Below are 23,086 nucleotides of genomic sequence, written 5' to 3' on the forward strand. Positions count from 1 at the left end.
GCCTCCTCAGGAGGAGCAGCAGGAAGGTGGAGGGCAGCAGGGCTCTGGGCTTCACATGCCTTTTCTCTGGAAGCTTCCCTAACCCTCTCTAACCACCCGCCAATGCCCTCGGAACCTAGCCCTTTCCTTTCCTCCCTGCACTGGCCATGCCCAGGAGCATGAGGGTGGAGCTGGGCTGTGACCCTGGGAGGGCAGAGACTGGCCCTGGCTCCAAGGCCCACCAGGTCCAGGGCCCACACCAGACCTATTTTCAGTCACGCCTGACTTCTTTCTGAGAGCCAAGTCACAAGCCCAGCTGAGACATTCGGAAGCTGCGGCTCAGGCAGGTGGAGATGCCGGCCCAGGCCACATGATCTGTGGGGCCAGAGCAGGGAGCCCACCCTGCTTGGGGGCCTGGGTCAGGGCAGAGGCAGGACCCCACGGGAGCTCCCAGCCAAGCCTCAGCTGAGCCTGCAGGGTCCAGGGGAAGGGGCAGCCCAAGTCACAGTGGGTGAGACACACGTGGCCTGGACACACCTGAGGCCGCCGTCTGTCCTCTCTGTGCGTCGGTTTCTCCCCCCCCCTACATTTGTAGGTCCCTCTCCTTTCTCAGACTGCTTCTCCCATCCCACCCTCCCTGTGTCGCTGTCCCTCGGCCCCAGGGGCTCCCTGCGGGCCCTGCTCTCTTGCCTTCCTCCCGCTGCGTCCTGGGTCACGTGTCCTGGCCTGTGCTGGCAGGGCTGCTGGAGTCAGGCCGCGCTCTTTATCCTTCCTGCTTCTCCACTGTCGTGGGAGCGTCTCTGTTGGGTTTTGCTTCAGCTTCGGTAAAGAACAACTTTGAGGCCTGTAGGTCACAGGGTCGGCCATGGTGTGGGGTCCTCTGCCTTGAGGCTTTGGGGCAGGCAGCCTGGAGTGAGTGGCCTCCCACCGACCGACTCCTGAGAGCTGCGGCCCATGTGACCCCCGGCCGCTCCAGCGCAGCGCTTTCAGTGGGTCTGAGTTTAAATGATACATAATTAAACAGAAGGAGCCGTGTGCGGAGCCATGTGCAAACCCGGGCTGGTGGGAGCCTCCTGGCAGCGTCTGATTTTGTGGGGGGTCCTCTTTCCTCTCAGGTGGGCTTCATCTGCCTGGATGGCAAGCCCGGCCCTGGGCCCTGGGTGAAGGTGTCAGGAGGGGCGCCCCAGGTCTGTGGGTGCTGACCAGGGTGTTGTGTGCTAGGAGAGATTTTCTTCTGCTTTGGGTAACCGCACTGACCTTGCTGTTCTGGGGGGAAGGCTGGGAATCCGGGAGCTGAGGCAGGGGCAGGGGTATCGGTCCCTGGGCAGGTGCCCTCACCCATGGCCAAAGCCACCTGGCTGTTCCACTGCCCCTGGCAAGTCCCTCATGAGTCGGGGCTGGGGCACCCCACACATATCAGTAAGCTGGGTTTTGGAGTGGCCCTCGGGTCCCAGGGGCATGGAGGACAGCCGGATCACACGCGTCCAGAGCCACATAGGACTTGGCCTCAGGCACAGAGGTAGAGCAGAGGTGAGGCGGTGGGGGCTAAGGGGTGGACAGGGAACAGTGATGCCCAGCGTGCAGAGGGCAGCAGGAGGCTGAGCACTGGAGGGCACCCCCTGGCCACTGTGGACACACTCGGCGGCATGTCCTGGTACAGGGCCTTCTGGGCTCCAGGCCAGTGGAACTTCCCCTGTGGTCCTGATCCAAGCTTCCCGGCTCTTCCAATCCACTGCTGTGGTGGGGTCAGACATGCCCCCGCACACCCCGTGTTCCCTGTACTTCACATGTCCACATGTGTCTATCTGTTGGCCTGTCCCCACCAGCCCGTGTGCCCAAGTGAAGACACAGGCCCAATCACCGCTCCGTCTCCCTGGCCAGGCCCGGCCTTGCCCCCTGGCATGCTCCCCAGACAGGCTGGCCGAGCCTGCGGTGACTGCCGTGGTGCACTGAACACTGGCAAGCTGTCTTTCCAGCGTGAGGGCGATGGCCCGCCTCCTGTGGGGAGCCCTGTGTGCACCTTCGAGTCAGGGACACCAAGGCAGAGGCCTAAGGGCTTTCCCATGTCACATGGCTGTAGGGGACGGGGCTACGACTTTCCTTCATGGCACAGCTGAGGGTGAGCGTGCTCCAAGGAGGCACTGTGCCCAGAGGCCAGGATGGTAGAGAGGCTGGAAGAGGCCCCGGCCTTCTCTGTAGGAGCTGAACACCGTGGTAGCTCCGCAGGCTACTTAGGTCCCTGTGGCGTGTTCCCTACCTTCTACAGCCCTTTAGGAACATAAGGCTGCAGGCAGGATTCGTCCCGGCCCCTGGCCTGCCCGGAAGCAGGGGGTGTGGACTCCTCCAGTTGCGAGTCAGATGTGGCTTCTTTGTGAGCTTTTGAGGTTGAAAATACATGGCAAAGAGCATGTCTCCCTCTGCTGCCCCTCATGTCAGGGTCCAGAGCTGCTCCTGTGGCGTCCCAGCTGGTATTCCTGGAGCCTTGCTCCTGTTGCCACAGCATCTGACACTCCTCCATTGCTGAGTGGTCCTGGTTGGGAGAAAGCCCCTGACGTGTGGACCTGCCAGCCTCTCCATCCTCCCACCAAGGGACACTCATGCCATGCTTGCTTTCTGGCTTTTCCCACTAAAGCTGCTTGGAACATTCTCATTTGTGTTGTTTACATACCCAGGAAAACTGGAGGGTCACAGGAGGTATCCTCAGTTCTCCAAAGTGGCCGCACCAAACAAACCCTTTGGCAGTGACAAGTACATAATTCAGCACTGACATAGAAAAAGGGGAATCTGAAGTTCCCATCTTCACTGACTTGTGTCTTGCTGGCACTGACAAAATCCTGCCCTTACATCACCATGCCTACATGTGAGGCATCTTGTTGACTTGCAGGTGGAGTGGGTGGTCCTGAGGGCCCTCCCTGCACATGGATCCCCTTTTCTTGTCCCTCAGGCTCATGGTTTGGGGCACCTCCATGGCATGTTGACCTGTGACTGGCAGGCGGCCACACACACCGTCAGAGTGACACCCACTGGCCCTGTGCTTTGGTTGCTGTCAACTCCTGGGCCCCTTCTGGGGAGACCAAGAATGCCCAGCAGCCTGCAGGCTTTTGGCAGCTCTGGCTCCCAAAACACTAGTGTGAGAGAGAGAATTGGATCAGGCCCTGGCTCTGCTCATCCTGGCTGAACCTTGAACCCCCGAGCCAATTTTCACCTGTAAGATGGGAGTAACGACTTCTTCCCTGGAGGATGTACAGAAAAAATGGGTGTGAGACTCTGTGAATGCTGTACTTGGGCCATGCCACAGAGGAAAGTGGCCACCTACACAAGGGGGTGGGTGAGCAAGTGGGGTCCCTGGAAGGGTGCAGGGACAGGGCTTGGCCCAGTGAGGCCCGGGGACCTGGGCAGTCAAGGGATGCACTCTCCCCTGTCACAAGGGATGTCCACATTCTAGGATCTGTTCCTAGGGTCCCCACCCAAGTCCAGGGCCCTCAGCAGTCCCTAAGGAGGCCTCTCCCTGCCAGAAGGTGGTCTCCACGCCACTGGGCTGAATGTCTTGAAAAAAAGTGCCCTCACTCATGACGGTCACATTAGGGTAAAACCCTTTGCAGAAAAGAAACCCTCTGAGAGGCAAACCTGGCTTTTAGATGTCGTCAGACCAAATTCACCACTTCCTTCCCGGCCAAGATGGGTTGTCTGCAGGGGTGTGGCGGCCAGGATTTCCTGGGCCCTCGGTCAGGCCTTGGGGTGACCCCAGTGGCAGTCCCTTGGTAACAGGAGGTTGGCATGGGGGCTGGCTCCCCTCCTGCCAAGATCCATGTACTTTCCTGTGTGCGAGGCCAGGGAAGAGCCCAGGAGCACCGTGGAGGTGACCAGGATGTTACTGTGGCCCACAGACCCACTGGGGCTCCCCATGATCCCTGGGAGGAGGTCCTACCTCCTCAAATGGTTTGTCAAGATGAGCACACCCAGAGGTACTCCTATGACTGGGGCTCCTCCTCCCCAACCTACGTGTACCTAAAGCCCCCCGACTTTAGGATACAGCCCATGGCCCATCATCCACGGAGCCCCAGGCAGGGCCCCACGGCCTCTGTACCTCGTTGGCATTCACCAAGGCCTCAGGACATCTAGTCAACAGGTATCTCCTGGGGGCTCCAGTCCCCAGAACCCAGGCAGAGAGTGACTTTACCAGGAGCCTGGGCACCTCCTTTGTTGGCAGGAGTGAGTGACCTTGAAATGGTACATGGCTCTCACAGACACCCTGGGGCCACAGCACTGGGCAGGCAAGAGGTGCGTCCTCCATCACCCAGCTGCCCCAAGTACTGGGTCAGAGTGTACACGTACCATGCTCTCTCCACTGGTACTAGGCCAGGCCAGGCAGGATATAGGGCAAGTCCCCAGAGAGCCGAGGGCAGGGTACAGTCAGGGTCCTGCTCTCACCAGTGTGAGGCTTCTACTGGAGGCCGGGACAGGGCTGAGGTACTGGCCATTCTGCCACAGGGTTAAACAGGATCGATGGGAATTGGTTTGGGAAGGTGTCCGGGCAGAAGGAACAGTCAGGGAGGCATGTGTACCCAAGTGGAGGAGGAGGGAAGAGAGGGCAGGGGCCTGGAGATCCCCTGGGGTAAGGCTAGGCCTGTACTCGGGGCCAGAAGGCAGTTTCTCTGTGTCCACCAGGTACAGCTCAGGGCTTCAGGGCGGTCCACTGACTGCTGTTTGGAAAAGGGGCTTGTTCCCCAAGTGCAGTGTGAGAGGTGCGGCTTAGTAGGAGGTCACTGGGTGCTGCTCAGGAAGGATTCCTGTGGCTCCCGAGGGACCCTGAGTTTGTGTTTTCAAGAATGGCTTGTTAGAAAGCCCGAGCCCTGCCATGATGCCATCTGTTTCAGTCCCTCAATAGAGGCCTAGGCAGTGGCCTGGTCTTGGGCTTTCAGCCTCCAAAATTGAACTAAATAAACCTGTTTATAAAGTGGCCTAGCCTCAGGTATGTTGGTATAATAATGAGAAATGGGCTAATATTCTATCAGACTGACCTGTCTATCTCTGTTTTCAGGCCCAGTGATGAGTACCATCCAGAAGTGAAGGCTGACGGGTACGTGGACAACCTTGCAGAGGCTGTGGATCTGCTGCTGCAGCATGCGGACAAGTGACAGCCTTCAGGGAGGGCACAGCCTCCTTCCATTACTGTCCCTCCTCCCCCAGTACCCAGGACACCCAAGTCCCTGACAGCCCCACCCTCTGCCCTCTTTGAGGGGAAGGCCCTGCTGGGCTACCTTGCTCCTGCACCACAGCCAACCAGCCCGTTCCTCAGCCCCCCTCAGCCATGCTTCCCTGGGCTCCTGGGCAGAGGTTTGCTCATGACCCACATGATGTGCTCGCTTGCCTGGCCCTGCCATGCCTCTGCCTTGGTGATGTCCAAAGGGTGGGACAGACATGCCAGGCCTCCAGAGAGTGAAAGTCCTCTGAGCAGGGCTGGAGGCTCTCTCTGGGGTTGTCCTGGATTCATTCATGCACCATTCACACCTGGTCATTGAGTGCAGTGAGCTCCACCTAGCTGGGTGTAGAGGATGTTGCCCCTTCACCAGGCTCTCTGCAGCCAAGTGAGGAGCCTGGAGAAAAAACAGGGGCCTCCTGGGCACATCAAGCAGCTCAGAGCCGAACCAGCCTGCCTAGGCCCACCTGCAAGTCACACTGCAGATAGGCTGGGGGTAGCTCCCAGGGGCACTTTGAAGGGCACCATACTACAGAGGTTAAGGTTGCATACATAGAGGGTACTCTGGACCAGACTAGACAGAATGAACTAACGGCTCAATAAACTTGGCCTTGAATAGCAGCCTTTGACTCAGGCTTTGACTACCACAAAGAGCCCTGTGGGGAGAGGGTGGGTGCCTGGGTGGAGTCTCATGCACTATCCCTGGTCCTGCCCTGAGCTGGAGCCACTGAATGTCAGAGGGGCAAAGGCTGCTATGAAACCCTTCACCTGTTCTTACCCCTTTAACAGATGAGGAAACTGAGGCTCAGAGGGGACAGTGAGCTGTCCTTAGCCACACCTGGGAGAAGATAGGCCAGAGAAAACTCTAGTAATGCCTTCCAAATTAGTTCCTTCTACATTGCTGCAATAGAATATCTCAGGCAGGCTTACTTTTATATAAGAAAAGAGGTTTATTTAGCTCAGTTTGGGAGCCTCAATGACATACTATTGGCATCAGCTAGGCTCTGGTAAGGACCTCTTACTATCTCGGCAGGAGCATGTTCAGGACCACGAGGAGGTCACATGGAAGGAAGCTAGAGAGATCAGGATTCCATAATCCCTTCCAAGGCCATGCCCACAATTGGCCTAAGGACCACCCACTAGGCCCCAATTTTAAAGGCCCTAATACCACCCACTAGGGATCAGGCTGTCAACAAGGAATCTTTGAGGAAAACTCAAATATCTCAATCACAGCCTTTACTCAGAGCAGCCTGAGGCTGGTGGTGGAGAGAGCCCTGTTCAGACCGGGGGAGCAAGCCTCCCCACAAAGCCTCCAGGACAAATTCACTCTTAAACTAAGTTTCAGGTTTCAAAATCAATAAGCTGAGTGGGTAACTTGATTGTTGTTTCTCCCCCAATCAATTCAGAAGCCAGTGATAAATCTCGGGAGATGACTTCAAATAAGAGAAGCGAGGGATCCCCATAAGAGGACTTGCGTTAGACAAAGGCAGACAGTGACCAAGCATAGCAACCAGAAACGGGAGCCCGAGTCTCCGGCACAGCAGCTGGGAGCCCAGGGCCTTGCCCAGCAGGCTGGCAACCATTCAGTCAGGATCAGAAGATGGTGGCAGAGTCTTTTCAAGATGAGAGGCCACTGGCCAGGGCAGTGTCACTGGCATTTGAGGAGGGCCTTTGTACTTTTAGTTGGAAAGTCCGCAGTCAGCCGGCTCCCTGCTGGAGCCCCCATGGCCACCTGTCAGAGTGGGAGGAGGCCAGCAGCGGGAGGGCGAGCGTGGGCTGGGCCTGCAGCATGCTGTGAACACATTCTGTGGAGTTTGGGTTTCCTCTTCTCTCATTCTCAGGGCCTGGCCTCGCCTGCTCTCCTTGGTAGGAATTTGCAGTCCGGGCAGTGCCCTCTGGAGAAGGGAGGCTGGTCTGTCTTACCGCCAGCCGAGCCTCTTTCAAGTCGCTGCCCAGGAGTGGGGTGCAGAGAACAACCACCCGTGGGGCTGCAGTAGGCAAGAAGTGGTGTTGTCACTACCATCATTTTCCAGATAAGGCAGCCGAGGTACAGAGGATGAAGTGACAAGCCCGAGGGCCAGCAAAAGAGGCACAGTGGAGACTGGAGCTCCAATCAAGGCCTGGCTCCTCGTCCCATGCCATTTCTGGTGATTTCTCAAGTGCTACCCCCACTCTTCCTGAAATTCTCCCGTGGGGATGGCCTGTGGTGACCCCAGGGCTGATTTTCCAGCAGAGCCTGTGCATGGGTATCTTCTCTCTCCAGATGAACAATTCTGGGGGTTGGGGTTCAGTGCTACCTGTGGGGAATCATGTAGCCCTGAGCCTCGGTTACCTCATCTGTTAAATCCCTCACAGGATTTACCATCCCCTCTGGAGCAGATGGCCCCTTGTCCCGCTGCTTAAACGTGACAATGCTGCCCAGAAATGACGAGTGACCCCCCCCCCCCTTGGGTCCCTTCAGCTGCTCATAGTTACCAGCCTTGGGGGTGAAGCAAGGGGGCCTGGCCCTGGCTACTGCAGGCCCTCCCTCTATTGCCCCCGCCCAGCAGATGGGTCAGGCAGGCAGAAAGCCTCCTACATGCTCATCTTAGGACAGAAGTGGGGCCAGGAGAGCCAGCAAGAGCTCATGGTTCACCTCCCATTCTAGCGTGACTGGCAACAGCTTCTCCTCTCTGGAAATGAATATACTGGGCACTTTGCATTATCTCTCTTGAGTTTTGACTTTTTAGATTATAGATTTCTTATAATATGTATTGTTTCTAACAGAAAAGCATAAAAGAAACCATAAACCACCTGGAGCCTGGCCACTGTCCCAGCGGGCATTTCCTCCAGCCAGCCGTCCATACTCTGTCCAGTGCAGCAGGGGTTCTCATACTTTTTCAAGGTTGAGAAGCCTGCTCAAAAGGTGGGCACACACCATGTCCCATCAATGGACCTTACATCAGGTGTATCTATGCGCTGGCCTGGCTTGGGGACTGCAGAGGGGTAAGGCCCCGATGCCAAAGCAGAGGGTGGAGCTGCTACCCTGTGAGTCCTAGAGCCTGTGCGGGGGCGGTGTCCCAGTCTAAGCAAACTGTGAGGTTCAGAAGATGGCCCGGGGGAGGCTCTACGGTAGGGAGTGGGGCAGCCATAGATGGGCTGAGCTAAGCTGGAGTAAGGTGAGTGTTGTGTTATAGAGAGTGACCACACTTGTCCTCAAGGCTGCCGACACCCTGAATCTCCTAAGCTTGGTTACCTGGTCTGAGAGGCCAGGCAGAGGACTGGGTGCCCACACTGGGCTGAGCAGCAGAGGCCTGAGCCCTACAAGCCGTTGATGAGAGCAGAGGCCCTCGGCTAGAAGCCCAGCCTGTGCACTCCTGGGCTACCCTGCTGGTCAGAGGCAGACTGGCCACACAGGGTGCTGCAGAGTCCAGGCCAGGTCAGACTGGAGGCTCCATGGTGGCAAGGCCCAATGCACATTGCTGGCACCCCTGCCTCTCAGCAAGGTTGGAACTACCGAGGGCCAGCTCTGTGGCTCTACCCGCCCAGCTCTGTGGCTCCTGGCTGGACTTGTCTACCTCCAAACATGCACACACACACTGCTCTGGTGCTAGCCCACCAGAGAGCCTGCAGCCCTGCTCCACTAATTCTCCCAGAGTGGTCCTGCACTGGGACCCCTCCTTGGCTGTGTGACAGATCCCAACTCTGAAGCGTGGAGGGAAGAGAAGGGAACAGCCCATGCCCTGGAGAGCATGGAGCTAATGCTCTGTGGCAGAGGGAAGGAGGGCCTACCCGTTCTCCACACCCAAAAGAAACTACACAGCTGTGCCCAGGCAGTTGGGTATGAACCAGGAAGCTTTATTTACACAGTAAAAGTAACAAGCAAATTCCTGAGACTAGAGCGGCTCTAGTGCAAGACAGTTACGGCCTGCACAGGGAGGACAGGCTGCGGTGGGTGGCGGTGGGGGACAGACCCAGCACCCTCTGCACACTGTGGCCTTGCCCCAGCAGGGGCCTGGCCCAGCAATCCACTGGTTGCCACACTTCCTGAAGCTCTGCAACACCAACACCGCGGGGCCGGTCGGGAAAAAGCACAACCCTAGCACAGACCAGATGCTACCTGTCACCCGAGCCCCGGACATCGCCCTCACGTACTGACATCACAATTCATTTGCCAACAAGACTATGCTAGAAGGTCAGACTATCCTACCTAGGCTACAAGAGCTCCATTTCGGTCTGTAATTTTTTCAAAAGACATCTCTAAAGAGGCATGGTTTCCCCTGGCTGGCACCATGGAAGGGATGTGACTACAGCATGGCTGAGGTGGGGGGTGTCACGCCATGGCCTGCACAAGGTAGTTGCCCTCCAGGGCTCCCTGAGCCCCGGCACCTGGCTGGGTGGCACCATCCCAGGTGGTGATGTCACAGGCGGTCGTGGTTCAGCTGACCACCCCTGGCCACAGAGCACATGTGCCTTTAACCTTCGGCGGAAATGGGCGCAGGATCCTGGGGTGTGCGGACTGCTATGGAAGCTTGCCGGGACAGGCAGTGCCCTGAATGCACCTCAGCCACATCCGAGCGTGGAAAATCACCCCCCTCTGCATTAGGAGACCCTACTGGAAACTGGGGTTTGTTTTCTTTTTAATGTGGACTTTTCCTTTATTGAAATTTTCTTTCAGCATACAAATTCACAAAACTTTGCTGCTACAAAAATTTTGTTGAAAAGTAAGGCTTTCTGAGGATGAAAATCCGTATGTATGGTCAGGACAAGCTCCCTGGGGACCTGCATGCATCTGCCCATGGACTCTGGGCCAGGCTGCGGCCCACCACCTGCGAATAAGGCAAGAGGGTGTGCAGTCATGTAAACAGTGAGGCTGCAGCCCTGAACCCAGGCCTGGTGCCCAGGCAGACGGCAGCTCCTGTCAGTCCAGTGGCTTTTGCAGTGAGTGCAGTGTGCCATGTGACAGGAAGCCCCTCTTCCCACCAGCCTTGCTGGAGCCCAGCCCTGCTCTCATCCTTTGGGGCCTTCTGAGCAGGCAGGCAGCCGGGCACAGCCCACCTTCCAGGTCCTGCACTTCTTCTGCCTCTGTGTGGAGGCAGGAATCACACGCAGGCCTGATGAAGGTAAGGCTCCTGCTGCTCCTGCTGCTGGCTGGGGCCACCATGCTGGTGGGAGGGACACCCACCACCCTTGAGGACAACCACAGGGGGGTCAGATAGAGCCTCCCAGGTAAGCCTCCCTCCCAACAGCTCCAAGATAGAGAGTCTGGGGCCAGTGGAGTAGGGCACAGGAAAGGCCTTTGGGCTATGTAGCTGCTAAGAAAACAGGGGGGCACCTTCTAGGTGGAGCCTGCTCTGCCCAATCATAGGCAACCACAATCCAACTGAAGGCCTTCCTTCAAGCAAGGACACCTGCCATCTCCTCCCCTAACTGCAGCTCACTGCTGCTATCATGAGCTGGGGCCAGGGGCTTTGGTAGGACAGAATAGTCAAGAGGGATGAGGAGACTAGAAAGGGCCAAACCCTATCCTGGGATAGGGTCATTTCTGCCTGGAAGTGGCTTGGGGGTAGGTGGGAAGGATGAGGCTGTGACTCAGCAAATGCCACTGCTTGCCTTTCTGCCATCAGGCCTAGGGTAGGGGCAGGCAGGATGTGAGGACAGGCCACCCCCCTACAGCCCTATGACACACACTTGCCACCAGGTGCCTCCTGTCCTGGCCCTAAGGAAAGACAGCTGGGAGCCATTCCCTGACTTAACGCTGGCTGGCCCTTTGGGGGGGAAGGAGTGGGAACCCTGCCTCTGCCTTCCACAGGAAGGGCGTGTTCCAGGGTGGCCACCGTTGGTATGGCCACTCCAGATACTAGAACTTCCCATCCTGGGCTTTCTGGGGACAGGAGGCTCTGGCATGTGCTCTCCTTGGTCTCTTGACAACTACCTACCACCTCTAGGGCTGCTCTGAGAAGACAGGGCCTCAAGGCTGGCCGTATAGGGATCAGGCACGATGCCCTTGTCCACTGAGCCACGACTCTCTGGTTTGGCTTTCCAGCGCCTCCGGTAGGAGTGACAGCGAACCCCCCCACACACACACACACACTGCCCCACCCAGTGCCACCATTGCGCTGGCCAGCCTGAGACTGCCACAGGGCTCTGAGGGCCATTGGGGTAGGGGCTTCCTGCAAGCATCCTGTGGCTGATTTGATGCCAACTATACAACAGAATTTGAGCCACCACCCTTTGGATGTAAGTAAAAAGTGAAGGTTTAAACAAAGTTTCCCAAACAGGGTCTTTCTTTAGGAGAAAGGTGAGAACCATAGGACTCGACCTGCAGAAGTGAGGCGTTTGCTCATCCACGAAGATGAGCAAAGGCAAAGTGACTACAAAAGTGCCCGTGATCGTGTCGGTAACTCGCGAGAACATGTCAGCTATTTTTAGCCTTATGGGAAAATGAGCCACTTGCTCACAAGCCAGCCCACTTGCTCTTGTCTGCGAAAGATGCCAAGTTTGCTAAAAGCCAGATTCCCAGAGTGCAGAGCCTGTGGGGTCTGCAAGGCGGGCTAGGGAGCTGCCTGAGTGCAAATCCTTGGGGAGCAGTGCCGGGAGTGAGGAGCCACGAAGCAAGCGAAGCAAGCTGGGCCATGGCTGGGCCTGCCTTGGAGGGACGGCACCCAGCCTGGGCTCCCACAGTGGACAGATGTCTTGAGGCGGGCAGTGCACATGGATTAAAGCCAGAGTGCCCATGAACACATGAGAATGTGCTAGAAATACTGCAGGGGTTCACAGACCCCCATCCCAGGCCCCACGGAATGGCCAGCTCGTAGCTCCTGACTCCTGAGGACACTTCTAAGAGGCCATGCTTGTGTCATGTACCACTGCACTCACCTGAATGAGGGAATGGGAGCCACGGGGAAGCCTGCCACTGCCAGCCCTGCCACAGCAGCCCCTGCGGCAGTGGAACGCAGGGAGGCTCTCCAGGCCGCAGGTGGGGTGAGTGGATGTGTCTTCTGGCCAACAGATCCACCATCCCCATCCAATGTGGACGACCTCTAACAAGCACCCAGAGTTGTTCCCTGGCCTTGAGCATGAACATGGCTTCCCTGCTCGGGGGCCATACCAGCCCCCACATGTGGGATTAAGGCCAAGTGGCTCTGGTGTTTCTACAGGAGGGGGTGTCTCCCGAACCTTCCCGGACCTGGGGCGGGGAGACCTGGGAGAGAAGGCACGGAATAAACTGAGTGAAAGAAGCTGTGGGCCAACTCCCAGAGTGAACCTGAGTGAGGCCAAGAAGGACCAGGACATGGCCCAACAGATCCTGGCCCCAGCCCACGCCTGGCTCCCAGCGTCCCCACCCAAGGGATGCAGCACGGGCCCAGCCCTGTCCAACACCCCCCCAAGAAACAAGGCGGAAAAGACCAAACCCAAAAGCTGCCCTGTGGGCTACAGCAGTTCCGTGGACCTGGTGGTTGACGTGCTCGACAGCTGGGGAGACTGACACGTCCCACTAGAGGCAGGGCCAGGTCACCTTCAAAGAACGTGGGGAGACGGTGGGCAATCTCCCTGGGACCCCACACCTCTCAGGAAGCTTTTGACAGGCCCAGGAGCTGGGCTCCCCCTATGGGTGTCCACCGAGCACCCAGAGGGGGGCCCATTGATTCTAAAGCACCCCCATCCTGGACCAGGGCCCAGGGCACCCTCAGTTCTTCTCTATCTGCTCGATGTCCAACTCGCCATCCAGGGAGCAGAGGCTGTTCCTGGCAGCTCCGCGGTCCCTCCAGGCTGTGGCCAACTCCCCCTTTCTGTTGCAATCTTCATCCAGGGCACAGCCATCTGACTCCTCGCAAGACAGGTCCTCCTGGCAGGTGAGGTGATCGTCGAAGGAGTGGGGAGGAGGCTCAGGGACCGGGGTCCCAGCAGGGGTCCTGCCCCCTGGGCTGGAGGCTGAGGCAGAGAGCAGGGCGGACCAGGACCGGGTGCTGCTGACATGGAGGGTGAAGGGGCTCTGGGGGCTGCAGTCCTCCATCCCCGTACTCAGGCAGCTGAGGCTGCTGAAGGTCTGACAGTTCTGTGGAGGGGCAGACACACAGGTTACTGAAGGACTACACCCCTCCTGGAACTCAGGATCACATACCCCAGAAGCTGGGCTAAAACCTAGCTGGCACTTGGTCTGCCAGGCTACAGCAAGACCACTGGATCCTGGACTCATTCATGAAGACACAGCCCTGGTCAGTGAACACTCTGTGCTAATCAGGAAATACAAGATTCAGCTCTTTACCTATGTAACTGGCAAAAAGCAGAAACAAGATGGTACCCAGTTTCGCAGTGAAATAGGCACACTTATCACACTTCAGGTGTGGCCTCTCCAAAGGGGACCTGGCAGGAATGCACTTGAGTCCTTACCTGGCCACTTTACTTCAGTTGTCCCACCATACCTGGAACTGGTTCCAGGAACCCCTTCTCAATGCTCAAGTGCCTTATTAAGTAATGTTGTATTTGTACAGAACCTGCACACATCCTCCCATGCTTAAAATCATTTCTAGATTACTTACAATGCCCATTGTACCGTAAATGCTGTGTAAATAGTTGTTCTACCGTATTGTTTAGGGAAAAATGACAAGAAGTTTGTACATGATCATTACAGATGTGATTATTTAAAACATATTTTTGATCCAAGGTTGGTTGAATCTGAGGAAGCAGAACCCATAGATACAGAGGGGTGACTGAACTAGGATTTTTATCTTAAGACAACTACTTAGAACATGTGCAAAGACTCAGCAACAGTGCTGGATATTGAAGCCAAGGCCTTGAGCACCTAGGAGCACGCTCTACCACTGAGCCACACCCTCAGGCCTGACACGAATGCTTTTAGTCACTGCAAAATGAATAAGAGAGTCATCCAAATCCACTGCAAGGATGGTCAAGTAAAGTATGAATTTTCAGACAGGAATCACTGTACAGCCGCCACACCAGACAGGGCAGGAGGGAACTTAACTGACACACAGCCATGCTCATGGTGACAGGCCTATGTGACACAGCAACCTTACCAGGTCACACTACTGCACACAGGGGCTGGAATCCCACCACCCAGCTCCCATGGTCTATAGGATGAGATAGGACCTTGACAGGATGAGCTGCTGTTATCAGAACCATCCAGGCATCTGGTTCTAGAGTTCTAGACCCTGCCTGGAGGTGGAGATGCAGCATCTCTGGAGAGCAAAGGCCCTCTTGGCCTTACACAGTCACTGGGGCGGGGGTAAGCCACTTATCTGCTAGAGGAGGAGGGCCAGGCTCCAGGCTGCTTCTGCTCACCAGCTCATCTGAAAGACATGCATGACAGTCCTTGCCTGTGTTGCAGGGCTCTTGGAGGTCTCAGAGAGGAAGTGTGGCTGCCCAAGAGCTCCCCTGCCACCAATACTGCCTCTGTGTGGGGTCAGCCTGAGGCCTGCCAGAGCAGTGGGTGCAGCCTGAGCATGAACTGAAGGGACAGGCCTGAGACTGCACAAGTGAGTACAGATGAGACTGCACAAGTGAGTACAGATAAACGCTTTCTTCTCCCTAGGGACAGATGCTTGGTCCAGCAGGAGAAGGGACAGAGGTGTGGCAGTGAAAAACATCCCCAGCTTAGCCCCAGATATTCCCAACAGGACCCACAGCCACAGGTCCCTTAGATGGAGTGCCACAGAACAGCTATGCACACAGGTAAAGGAGAGGAACTGCAGGCTTTGGTATCTTCGTTGTACCCAGGGACTTGGAGTACCTGTCACTTCTTGTGCCACACACATGCCAATGCCAAGAGTACAGACCTGTCTCAAGGGCCCTGGTCCTTTTAAAGTCCAGTGTTTGTGTGTTTCTTTGAAATCAAGATGACCACCAGCTGTCACAGCCAACAAGCTGCTGGAGCATCTTGGCAGATAGAGAATAAAAGGCACTACCCCTGGAGGAAGGCAGCTGCGCCTGCGGAGCTGCTCGGTGCTCCTCGAAGCTCAGAGGAAATAAGTCGGATGAGTTCACTTCTCTTGGAATCTTTCGATAAATGGGAAAGGTAAAAGAAGAGGTTCTGGGGGCTCAGCACTGGATCTAGGAGAGAGGGGCTGGGTTGCCAGCTGCAAGCCCCTGGAAACTGATGCAGCCTCCGTGTGCAAAACACATTCATTCCCCTCCACAGTGACAATTCCAGGTCAAGTAAACCTGACACCTGGCAGAGCGGAGGCTTCACACGCCTGTGAAGGAAGGATCTCTCTTGGCCAGCCTGAGCAGGACAGGGCCCAGCCTGAAAAGTCTCAACCCACGTGACCTTGGCCTTGCTGAGCCAAGCTGCCTGGCTGGAGGAAGCCCTGGAGTAGGGCCAGGATCAGTCAAGGGCACAGGAGCCCAGGGAGCCAGACCTGCTCTTTCCCATCCCAGGCTGAGCAAGAATAAACATCAACAATATCCAGTCCAGGCCCGAGTGTCTTCGGTGACCTGCTATGGGTGACACGGCTCTGACACCACCATGGGTCTCACCATGTCTTTTCAGCGTGCAGATGCCTAAACACACGCCCTGTTCTCCACAAGATGGGATGTAGACAAGGCAGGCTGTGGGCAAACCTGACAGAGATAGCTCCACGCTCAGCACTGGCTCCACCCTCCCCACCTCCTGCCTGTCTTGTCCAGCAACCCCCTGAGAAGCAGCGGCACGTCCTGACTTTATGCATGTGGTCTGAACATGTGTGTTCCACATCCTCACTTCGATGCCTCATCCTCATGCACAACATGAAGATGCAGGGCCTTGGGAGTGAGGGTCACAAGGGTGGCGCCCTCATGAGTGGGATCAGGACTCTGATAAAAGAGATGCATGGGAGCTCATGGGTCCCTCTGCCATCTGAGAGCATGGTACCTCCCTACACTTGTAGCCACAGTCATGGATTTCCTGGCTTCTAGAACTAAAGGAAGAAATTTCCCTTGTTCTTCAGTTCCTTGCTCTCGTCTTGTTAGAGCAGCCTGAAAGGACTAAGACCCATGTCAGTACTGGCCACAGCGCACAGGAGGGTGCTGGGGACCCCTTTTTGCTTCACCTGGAGAAGGCCGAGTTCAGACAGGCTGTTATAGATGCAGACTTCACCCCACATGGCACCCCGGCTTCAGACAAATCTCCCCAGCCTCTGAGCTATGGCCTGTCTGAATTCAGATACGGGTAGCCAAGGATATCCAGGGCCACCCTTGCCCTAGCTATCTGAAATAATGGGCCCTTTTTGCTCTGCAGCAGGATGAGAAGTCATAAGGTTAAGGTGGCGAGTCCTGTCACAAACACTATGGGATACATGCCTCCCCCCACACCAATATTCCTCAAAGGTACCTGTCCCTTGGCCGCAAAGCCAGGTGTCACTTTGAAAAATCTGTTGACACAAAGCTCAGCTATTACAGCCACACCAAGCTCCACCACTGGTTGCCCCACCTGGTAGCCTGTCCCACCAGTTAGGGAGGTATGTGACTGCCGCAGTGGGACAGTGTACGTGCTGCCCAGAACCCCATTCCCAGGGAGCCCATACCGACAGACACCAGAGCACACTCACACCCAGGTTTGCAGCCACCTGGGCCCACTACGTCCCCAGGCAGGGCCCACCCAGCCTCAAGAATGTTTGGGGTAAGTTCAAAGTGCCACATGAGCACATCATTCCAAGGTGAAATTGCTGCTCTGGGATAAAATGTCACCCACCTGCCAACCTCTGTTCTCTTGAGGCCCAGCCTGGCCCAGGAACAGGCCATCTACTAGGGCACAGGCCTGCCCAGATCTCAAAACCCAGTGAGAACAGTCCGTGTGGCCTCAGATGAGTGGCCAGAGACCTTAACCCCGTTTTTTGCAAAAGGCAGAAAACAGTAGCCTGCTGGAGGGGCGACTTTGGAATGAAGGCCCTGTGAGCTCATCTTTCCACTAGAACCACCAGAGCTTGACCTTAACCAGCCAGGACAGAAACCAGGGCCACTCCTGCTGCCCTAGCCTGGCTCTCCAGTTCAGCCTACCCAACTCTGTCTCCTCTGGGCTTCCCAACCCTTCTCTGGGGAACTTTTTTGAGCAGATACTTGTTGGGCAATACCCCTTCTGCTCCTGGCTGGGCCCTGGGACAGACAGAGGTGTCCTGGGCCTTATTTCCAGGTGCAAGTTGAACCCGCTTCTTAGGAAACACATTAGCTCAGCAGATAGTTGGCTCTTTGTTGCAGCTGGTACAGAGTCATCTGCCCTGCTGAGCCTCGGGACCATAAAGCAGGCATGTCAGTGGGACTCTAGAAGGACCTTCTGAGCTGCAAAAACATGTTTCCTAAGTAGGGACCCAGAGGGGCAAGGTCTGGGTGGGGCAGGGAAGAACAGCAGAGCTCCTTCAGGGAATGATGGCTGGGTGCCGAGAGGCTCCCAAACCTAAGATTCTCATCTTTATACAGAGGATCAGGTGTCCAAGGGCAAGGGCAGGCTGGCTGGTCAGTGACATGTCTGAGCATGCAGCACAGCTCCCCCTGGGTTTTGGTTTCACGTGGAGGGCTGGAGGAGGAGGGCAGGGAGCATAAATTCTATCAGAAGCAGGAATGTCATCCCTGGCCTAGCTGCTTCCAGAGTTTGTTTCGGAAACAAAGCAAATGAGTGGTAAATCAGGGGCTGCTGGATCCCCTCATCCACAGAAGTTCCAAGTCACTAGGCCATGAGTGATGGTGCTGGGTCCACAGCTATCCCTTCCAGAAGTGTTCTGGGCTGGGAAGCCTAGGAGGTCTCCCTATAGGGGCAGCCCTGGTCCATGACCAGTCCGGGTGCACATGCTGCCCTTCACTGTGGGCAGGATCACATCCCAGGTGCCAGCCACACTCCCAGGCACCAGGCTGAGGCCCACCTTCTGCTGTGCTTACCTCTCTGCTTGGCTTCACCCTGTCCCGTGGGCACCCCTGCCATCCTTCTGGGCTTCTCCCCAGAGCCTCCCTCCCTCCATCTCTTGCCCAACAATCCCTGGCTCAGGCTCTGCTCCTAGGGACCCTGCCGCCTGCCGAAGGCAGCAGTCAAGGTGCTCCACGTGCTAATGTAAGGCCTGCACCTCCCTGCTTGCCAGTGCTACTGTTCTTTTGAGGACAGAATACTCAGCCCTGGGCAGAGACCGACCACTGGGCTCTGTCAGGAGTCCAGTTGTTCACACATGTTGCTGGGGACACCATTCTTTCGGAACAGTGCCCATGTGAGACTTCCTCTCGGCCTCTGTGACAGACGTGTCTCCCAGGCAAGTGCGTACTCCCCTCTCTCAGACCAGGAGTGCCAGCCCCACTGCAGCGCTGCTCTTCAAGGCTGGCACATTCGCCACTCTTTTCAATCCATCTCTTTTCTTAATCCAACCTCAGGGACTATTTTTGTCATGTAGGTCTTAAGCAGGGCATCGACAGGCCCAGCCCACAAGGCAGGGTGGGAGCCTGGCCCTAGCTGGCCTTGCTGTTGCCCTGCTGGACACTGCTGGGCCCGAGGCTCTGCCTGAGCACAGGCATTTCTTCCCCAAACAGACACACACACGAGAACAGAACTGTCCAAATGTCGAGAAAATATGAGGCCCTGAGAATGGATGGCCAACAGCCTGGAAATGTTCTCAGGCTCATCTGCGCTGGGCTGGCACGGAAACAGGCAAGACAGCGAGGCATGTGGTTTCCTGGGGTGTTTTTTCAAAAACTATCTCAGAAAAGAAAGAAAGGCATGTGCATACTTTTGGCCTATCTTTAACCCATCTTTGGTAAATCTGAATTTTGCAGGAAGGCTGTACTGTCCCACAGGAAGCTACCGCCCCCCACCCCCTGGGGCCAGAGAGTCAGGTGGTGGGCTTTGCTCCAAGGCTGCCTTCCCTGCCCCATGTGGGTCTGGTGTCAGGTGCTGGAGAGCACAGCAGCCCTTCTCCTGTGCTGCGGGCCCTGCCTTCTGGGCAGCTGACTTCACTACTTCCTGTGTTGGGAGGTCAGCTGTTTGCTAGAATCTGTGTTGGTGCCCACTCTTTATAAGGGGCAGCATGCTCAGCCCATCTCTGTGCAGTGTCATCTCTGGGCCCGGCTGAGCCTGGACTGCCTCCTCAGCCTCAGAAATGAGGGAAATACTGGCTGCAAAACCCAGATGGGGGAAGCCCTGTTACGAAGGCCTGAAGATAGGAAATAAAGTCCTGGGGGTTTGGAGGCCTCTTGGGCCTAGGCAGCACCATCACTTTGGCACTGAATATCCCAGGTTCTTCCAGATCACAGGTTCTAGAAGCAAATGGCCCACTGGGAACAATAAATACCTGCCAGGCAGAAGGTACTAGGGGGGATCCCTGCTTGCCTTCTTTGCTTCTTCAACTCAATTCTGCAGAGGCCATCACCTGTTCACCAAGCATCTGCCATGGGCGGAAAGACTGTGGCCACCCCTCCTAGATGCCAGACCAGTGGGGGACAGACTATAGAGAGACTGTCTCAGCGTAGGCTATTCAGGCTCATAGGGCAGGAACATTTGTCTCTTCTTATAGAAAAGGGAAAAGGCTCAGAAGAAGTAGTGAGGCTTGAAATCTCCAACATCACATCACCTCCGGGTATACAGGTCTAGGTAGCTCCAGAAGAGGGATGCCACCCTGAGAGTCACGCTGAGAGGAGATACCAGTTTGGGGTTGCCCTCCAGGACTCCCCCCACCCAGCCATCCTTGGCCTTGGCTGCCCCTGCTCTTTTGGCCCTTCTGGGCTGCTGTGATGCTCGGGTGCACCCTCCCTGCCGTGTTCTCTGGGCAGGAACCCTGCCTCTGGTAACTCTAGAGGCCTTGGGTCCAACTGGAGACAAGGACTATAAGGAAAATAACCCAGGGCCTCAAGAGGCCAGGGTTGTCATTTTGGGGGATAAGCCATTCCCAGGCACAGGCACCCAACAACCTGGGCATCCAAAGACCAGACCAAGGACTAAAAGGCCAGGCTGCTACCTCCTGTGCCAGACCCAGGAGGGTAACGTTTGGGTTCCAGAAGACCCTCCACTGTCACCAGCCATCCCTGTTCTTCATAATAGGGACCTCAAAAAGCAAACTAGCTGGCTTAGACAGGTGTCAGAGGTCACTGGAGTGACACACGCTGGACCAAACTTTTGTGACAGGCCAGAGCCTGGCCCCACCCCAGCCACCTCACTGCCCTCCACGTGTGCTCTAGCACCTTCTCTGACACGTGAACTCCCCTCTTCGGCCAGCCCTGCTGGCAGCCCAGTCCAGTCCCCTTGTTCACTGGCAGACTCCTTCCCAACCTCCAAACCCAACTGCCCATCTTTCCCATTGGAAGCAGCCTCCAGGTCCCCATTAGGCATGTAAGGAGCCCTGACCGTGTACCCACTGCCCAACTCAGGGACTTGCTCACAGCAGGGCTCCTGTGGTCTGCACCCCAGGATGCTGTGTTAGTGCCCACATCAGGCCCAGAATGGCAGATGTCTCAGTCCAAGCACCAAGGGTGTGAGGCCCATGCCAAAGGCCTCCCGGAGTGTGGTGATTGTTTCTGCGGAGCGCATTCTGGCCGCAAACACACAGCACGGGGCTTGCGCAATCTCTTTGCTTGCCACTTGGTGTGAAGAGAATTCTTTGCCTAACAAAAATCAAAGGACCTTTCCAAAGCACACAGGGCTCTGGCAGAGGGCCAAAGCTAATGCTCCTGAGACCACAGTTCTCAGGGTAGAACCAGTCAGCAGGACACGGGTGGCTTCTGCAGTAGGGCTGGGGGCACAGAGGTGGTTCCAGTGCCCTCAGAGGGGACGGTGACCACTGGTTGGTGTTCAGCGACCTGGAGCTGGGTGTTCCACAAGCCACATAAAGAGGCAGGGCTGTTGAGAACTAGGGTCCCCTTGCCCCACTTCTGCAGCCCCACATCTCCATTCCAGATGCTGGCTTCCATGAAGGACATCGGAGAACGGGAATCCTTTGTGGAAAAGTGAGCAAATCACCACCTGGTTTAGTCAACTCATTTTGCAGATAGGCAGACTGAGGACAAAGGAGAAGGACTTGTCTCAAATCTCACCGCTAGGAAATCAGATCTTTCAACTTCCTGGCCATGCTCAGGACAGCATGCAGCCCTCAGGCCGCAGACAGTAGTGGAAATGGTTGCACAGGCCTGGACTGCAATCCCAGCTTGCTAAGCTCGATGGGACCCTGGCAGATCATTCAACTTCTGAGCCTTAGTTTCTCATTTGCACCAGGCTAATAAGAGCCCTCCAGGAAAGCCACAGTCTCACCTATAGGATTGTGAGGGAGACCACGTGTGAAGTGTGCTGCTGGCCTGAGCTCCCGCCTTCCCACTCACCACCTCCCCTCTACACAGGGCTCGGAGGGCACCCAGCAGCGCACAGCAAAGAGGTCCAGGAGCCTGGCTTTGGGTATAGAATCTAATCTCAACTGCCCTAGTTTCTAACAAAAACCTACTTTCAAGAGCAAGAAGACAGGCCAGCAACACAAAAGATAAAATATCTAGGAATACATCTATAAGAACTCACAAAACTAATAAAAGAAAATCCTACAGAACAGCAAGGGAGGACTACACACACACACACACACACACACACACACACACACACACACATACATCCTGGGTAAAAGATGGGAAATTCTGTCTGGAAAAGGAATGAATTCTGAAATCCAAGCCCAACCATAAATGTCAACAGCACTTCAAACCCCAGCGGTCTTAAGACAAGTTGCTTTGTTTCAAGTTTTTAATAGAAAAATAAACAAGTGAGATTGGTCAGGAAAGTTCTATGAAGAACAATAAAGAAAGACTAACCCTAGAAGAGTAACCTATAACCATATAACATGTTAAAACCTATTATGAACACTCAATAGTTAAGTGTATATTAGTACTTGTGTACATAAAGAGGCTTATGAAATAAAAGAGATTGCGCTAAAACAGACCCAAATCACTTAATAAAAGCATAAAGGTGGACTATCAAAGAAGAGAGGAAAAGACAGAATTTTCAGTAGAAGGCAATGCCACAAATAGGTAGAAAAAAAGGTTGGCTCCTTTTTTGGTCTTTATTCCATTTACAGAATAAACTCCATACAGACCAAAGACCACAATAAAAAACCATAAAGGAACCAGAAGGCAACAGGAGAATTCCTTAAGTTCTTGGGGTAGAAAAGCCTGTTTAAAACTCAAAATCCAGAGCCATAAAAGAAATAATTAATAAATTTGTTAAAAACATATACATGTCAAAAGATGCCAAAAGCACACTGGTGTAGTCACTGTGGAGAACAGCAGGCAGGTTCTCAAAATGCTGAACACGGTTACCACGAGACCCAGCAATTCCACTCCTATGTGTGTGCCTGAGAGAAATGGAAACATATGCCCATTTGTACACAAACATTCCTGGCGGTACTATTCATATCAAAGGATAGAAAACCCCAAAGGCCATTATCAATTGGTGAGCAGATAAATAAAATGTGGTATTATCTGGTCACAGAAAGGGATGCCATACTGACACGTCACAGCACTGATGACTCTTGAAAGCATCATACAAAGTGAAAGACACCAACACAAAGGCCACATATTGTGATTCCATTTACATGACATTCCAGAATAAAGAAATCCATAGACAGAAAGCAGACCAGTGGTTGCCAGGGGTGGGGAATGACTGCCAATGGGTACAGGGCTGCTTTGGGGGTGATAAAATGTTCTGAAACTGACCGTGGTGATGGCAGTACAGCCTTATAAATATCCCACAAACCACTCAATTGTGCTCTTTAAATGGGTGGATTGTGTGGTGTATGGACCATACCTCAATATAGCCCAAGAATGCCAAAAATAAGAGTCAGAAAACAAATAAAAAATTACAAGTAAATATCTGTAATTCACACCACAGGCAAAATTAATCTCCCTAATAAACAACTGAGAGGAAAAAGACCAATGGTTCCATTTCTTTTTTTAAAGGGAAAGTAAAGAGAAGACATAAATATTTGAAAA

At 55.1% G+C, this 23,086-nt stretch overlaps 2 protein-coding genes across 2 annotated transcripts in view; one reads left to right on the forward strand and one right to left on the reverse strand.

Moving 5' to 3' along the window:
- The window catches only part of Lhpp (phospholysine phosphohistidine inorganic pyrophosphate phosphatase), a 109,280-nt gene extending 100,045 nt beyond the window's left edge, over positions 1 to 9,235 (forward strand). The window contains exon 7 of the mRNA XM_026384181.2: positions 5,021 to 9,235. Within this exon, the coding sequence (XP_026239966.2) occupies positions 5,021 to 5,117 (97 nt within the window). The 3' untranslated portion in view covers positions 5,118 to 9,235. The remainder of the gene's footprint in view (positions 1 to 5,020) is intronic.
- Positions 9,236 to 9,414: 179 nt separating this feature from the next.
- Fam53b (family with sequence similarity 53 member B) overlaps positions 9,415 to 23,086 on the reverse strand; it is a 79,150-nt gene continuing 65,478 nt past the window's right edge. The window contains exon 4 of the mRNA XM_026384180.2: positions 9,415 to 13,217. Coding sequence (XP_026239965.1) covers positions 12,849 to 13,217 — 369 coding nt within the window. The 3' untranslated portion in view covers positions 9,415 to 12,848. The remainder of the gene's footprint in view (positions 13,218 to 23,086) is intronic.

This window comes from Urocitellus parryii, chromosome 5 (assembly GCF_045843805.1).
Source record: "Urocitellus parryii isolate mUroPar1 chromosome 5, mUroPar1.hap1, whole genome shotgun sequence".
NCBI lineage: Eukaryota > Metazoa > Chordata > Mammalia > Rodentia > Sciuridae > Urocitellus > Urocitellus parryii.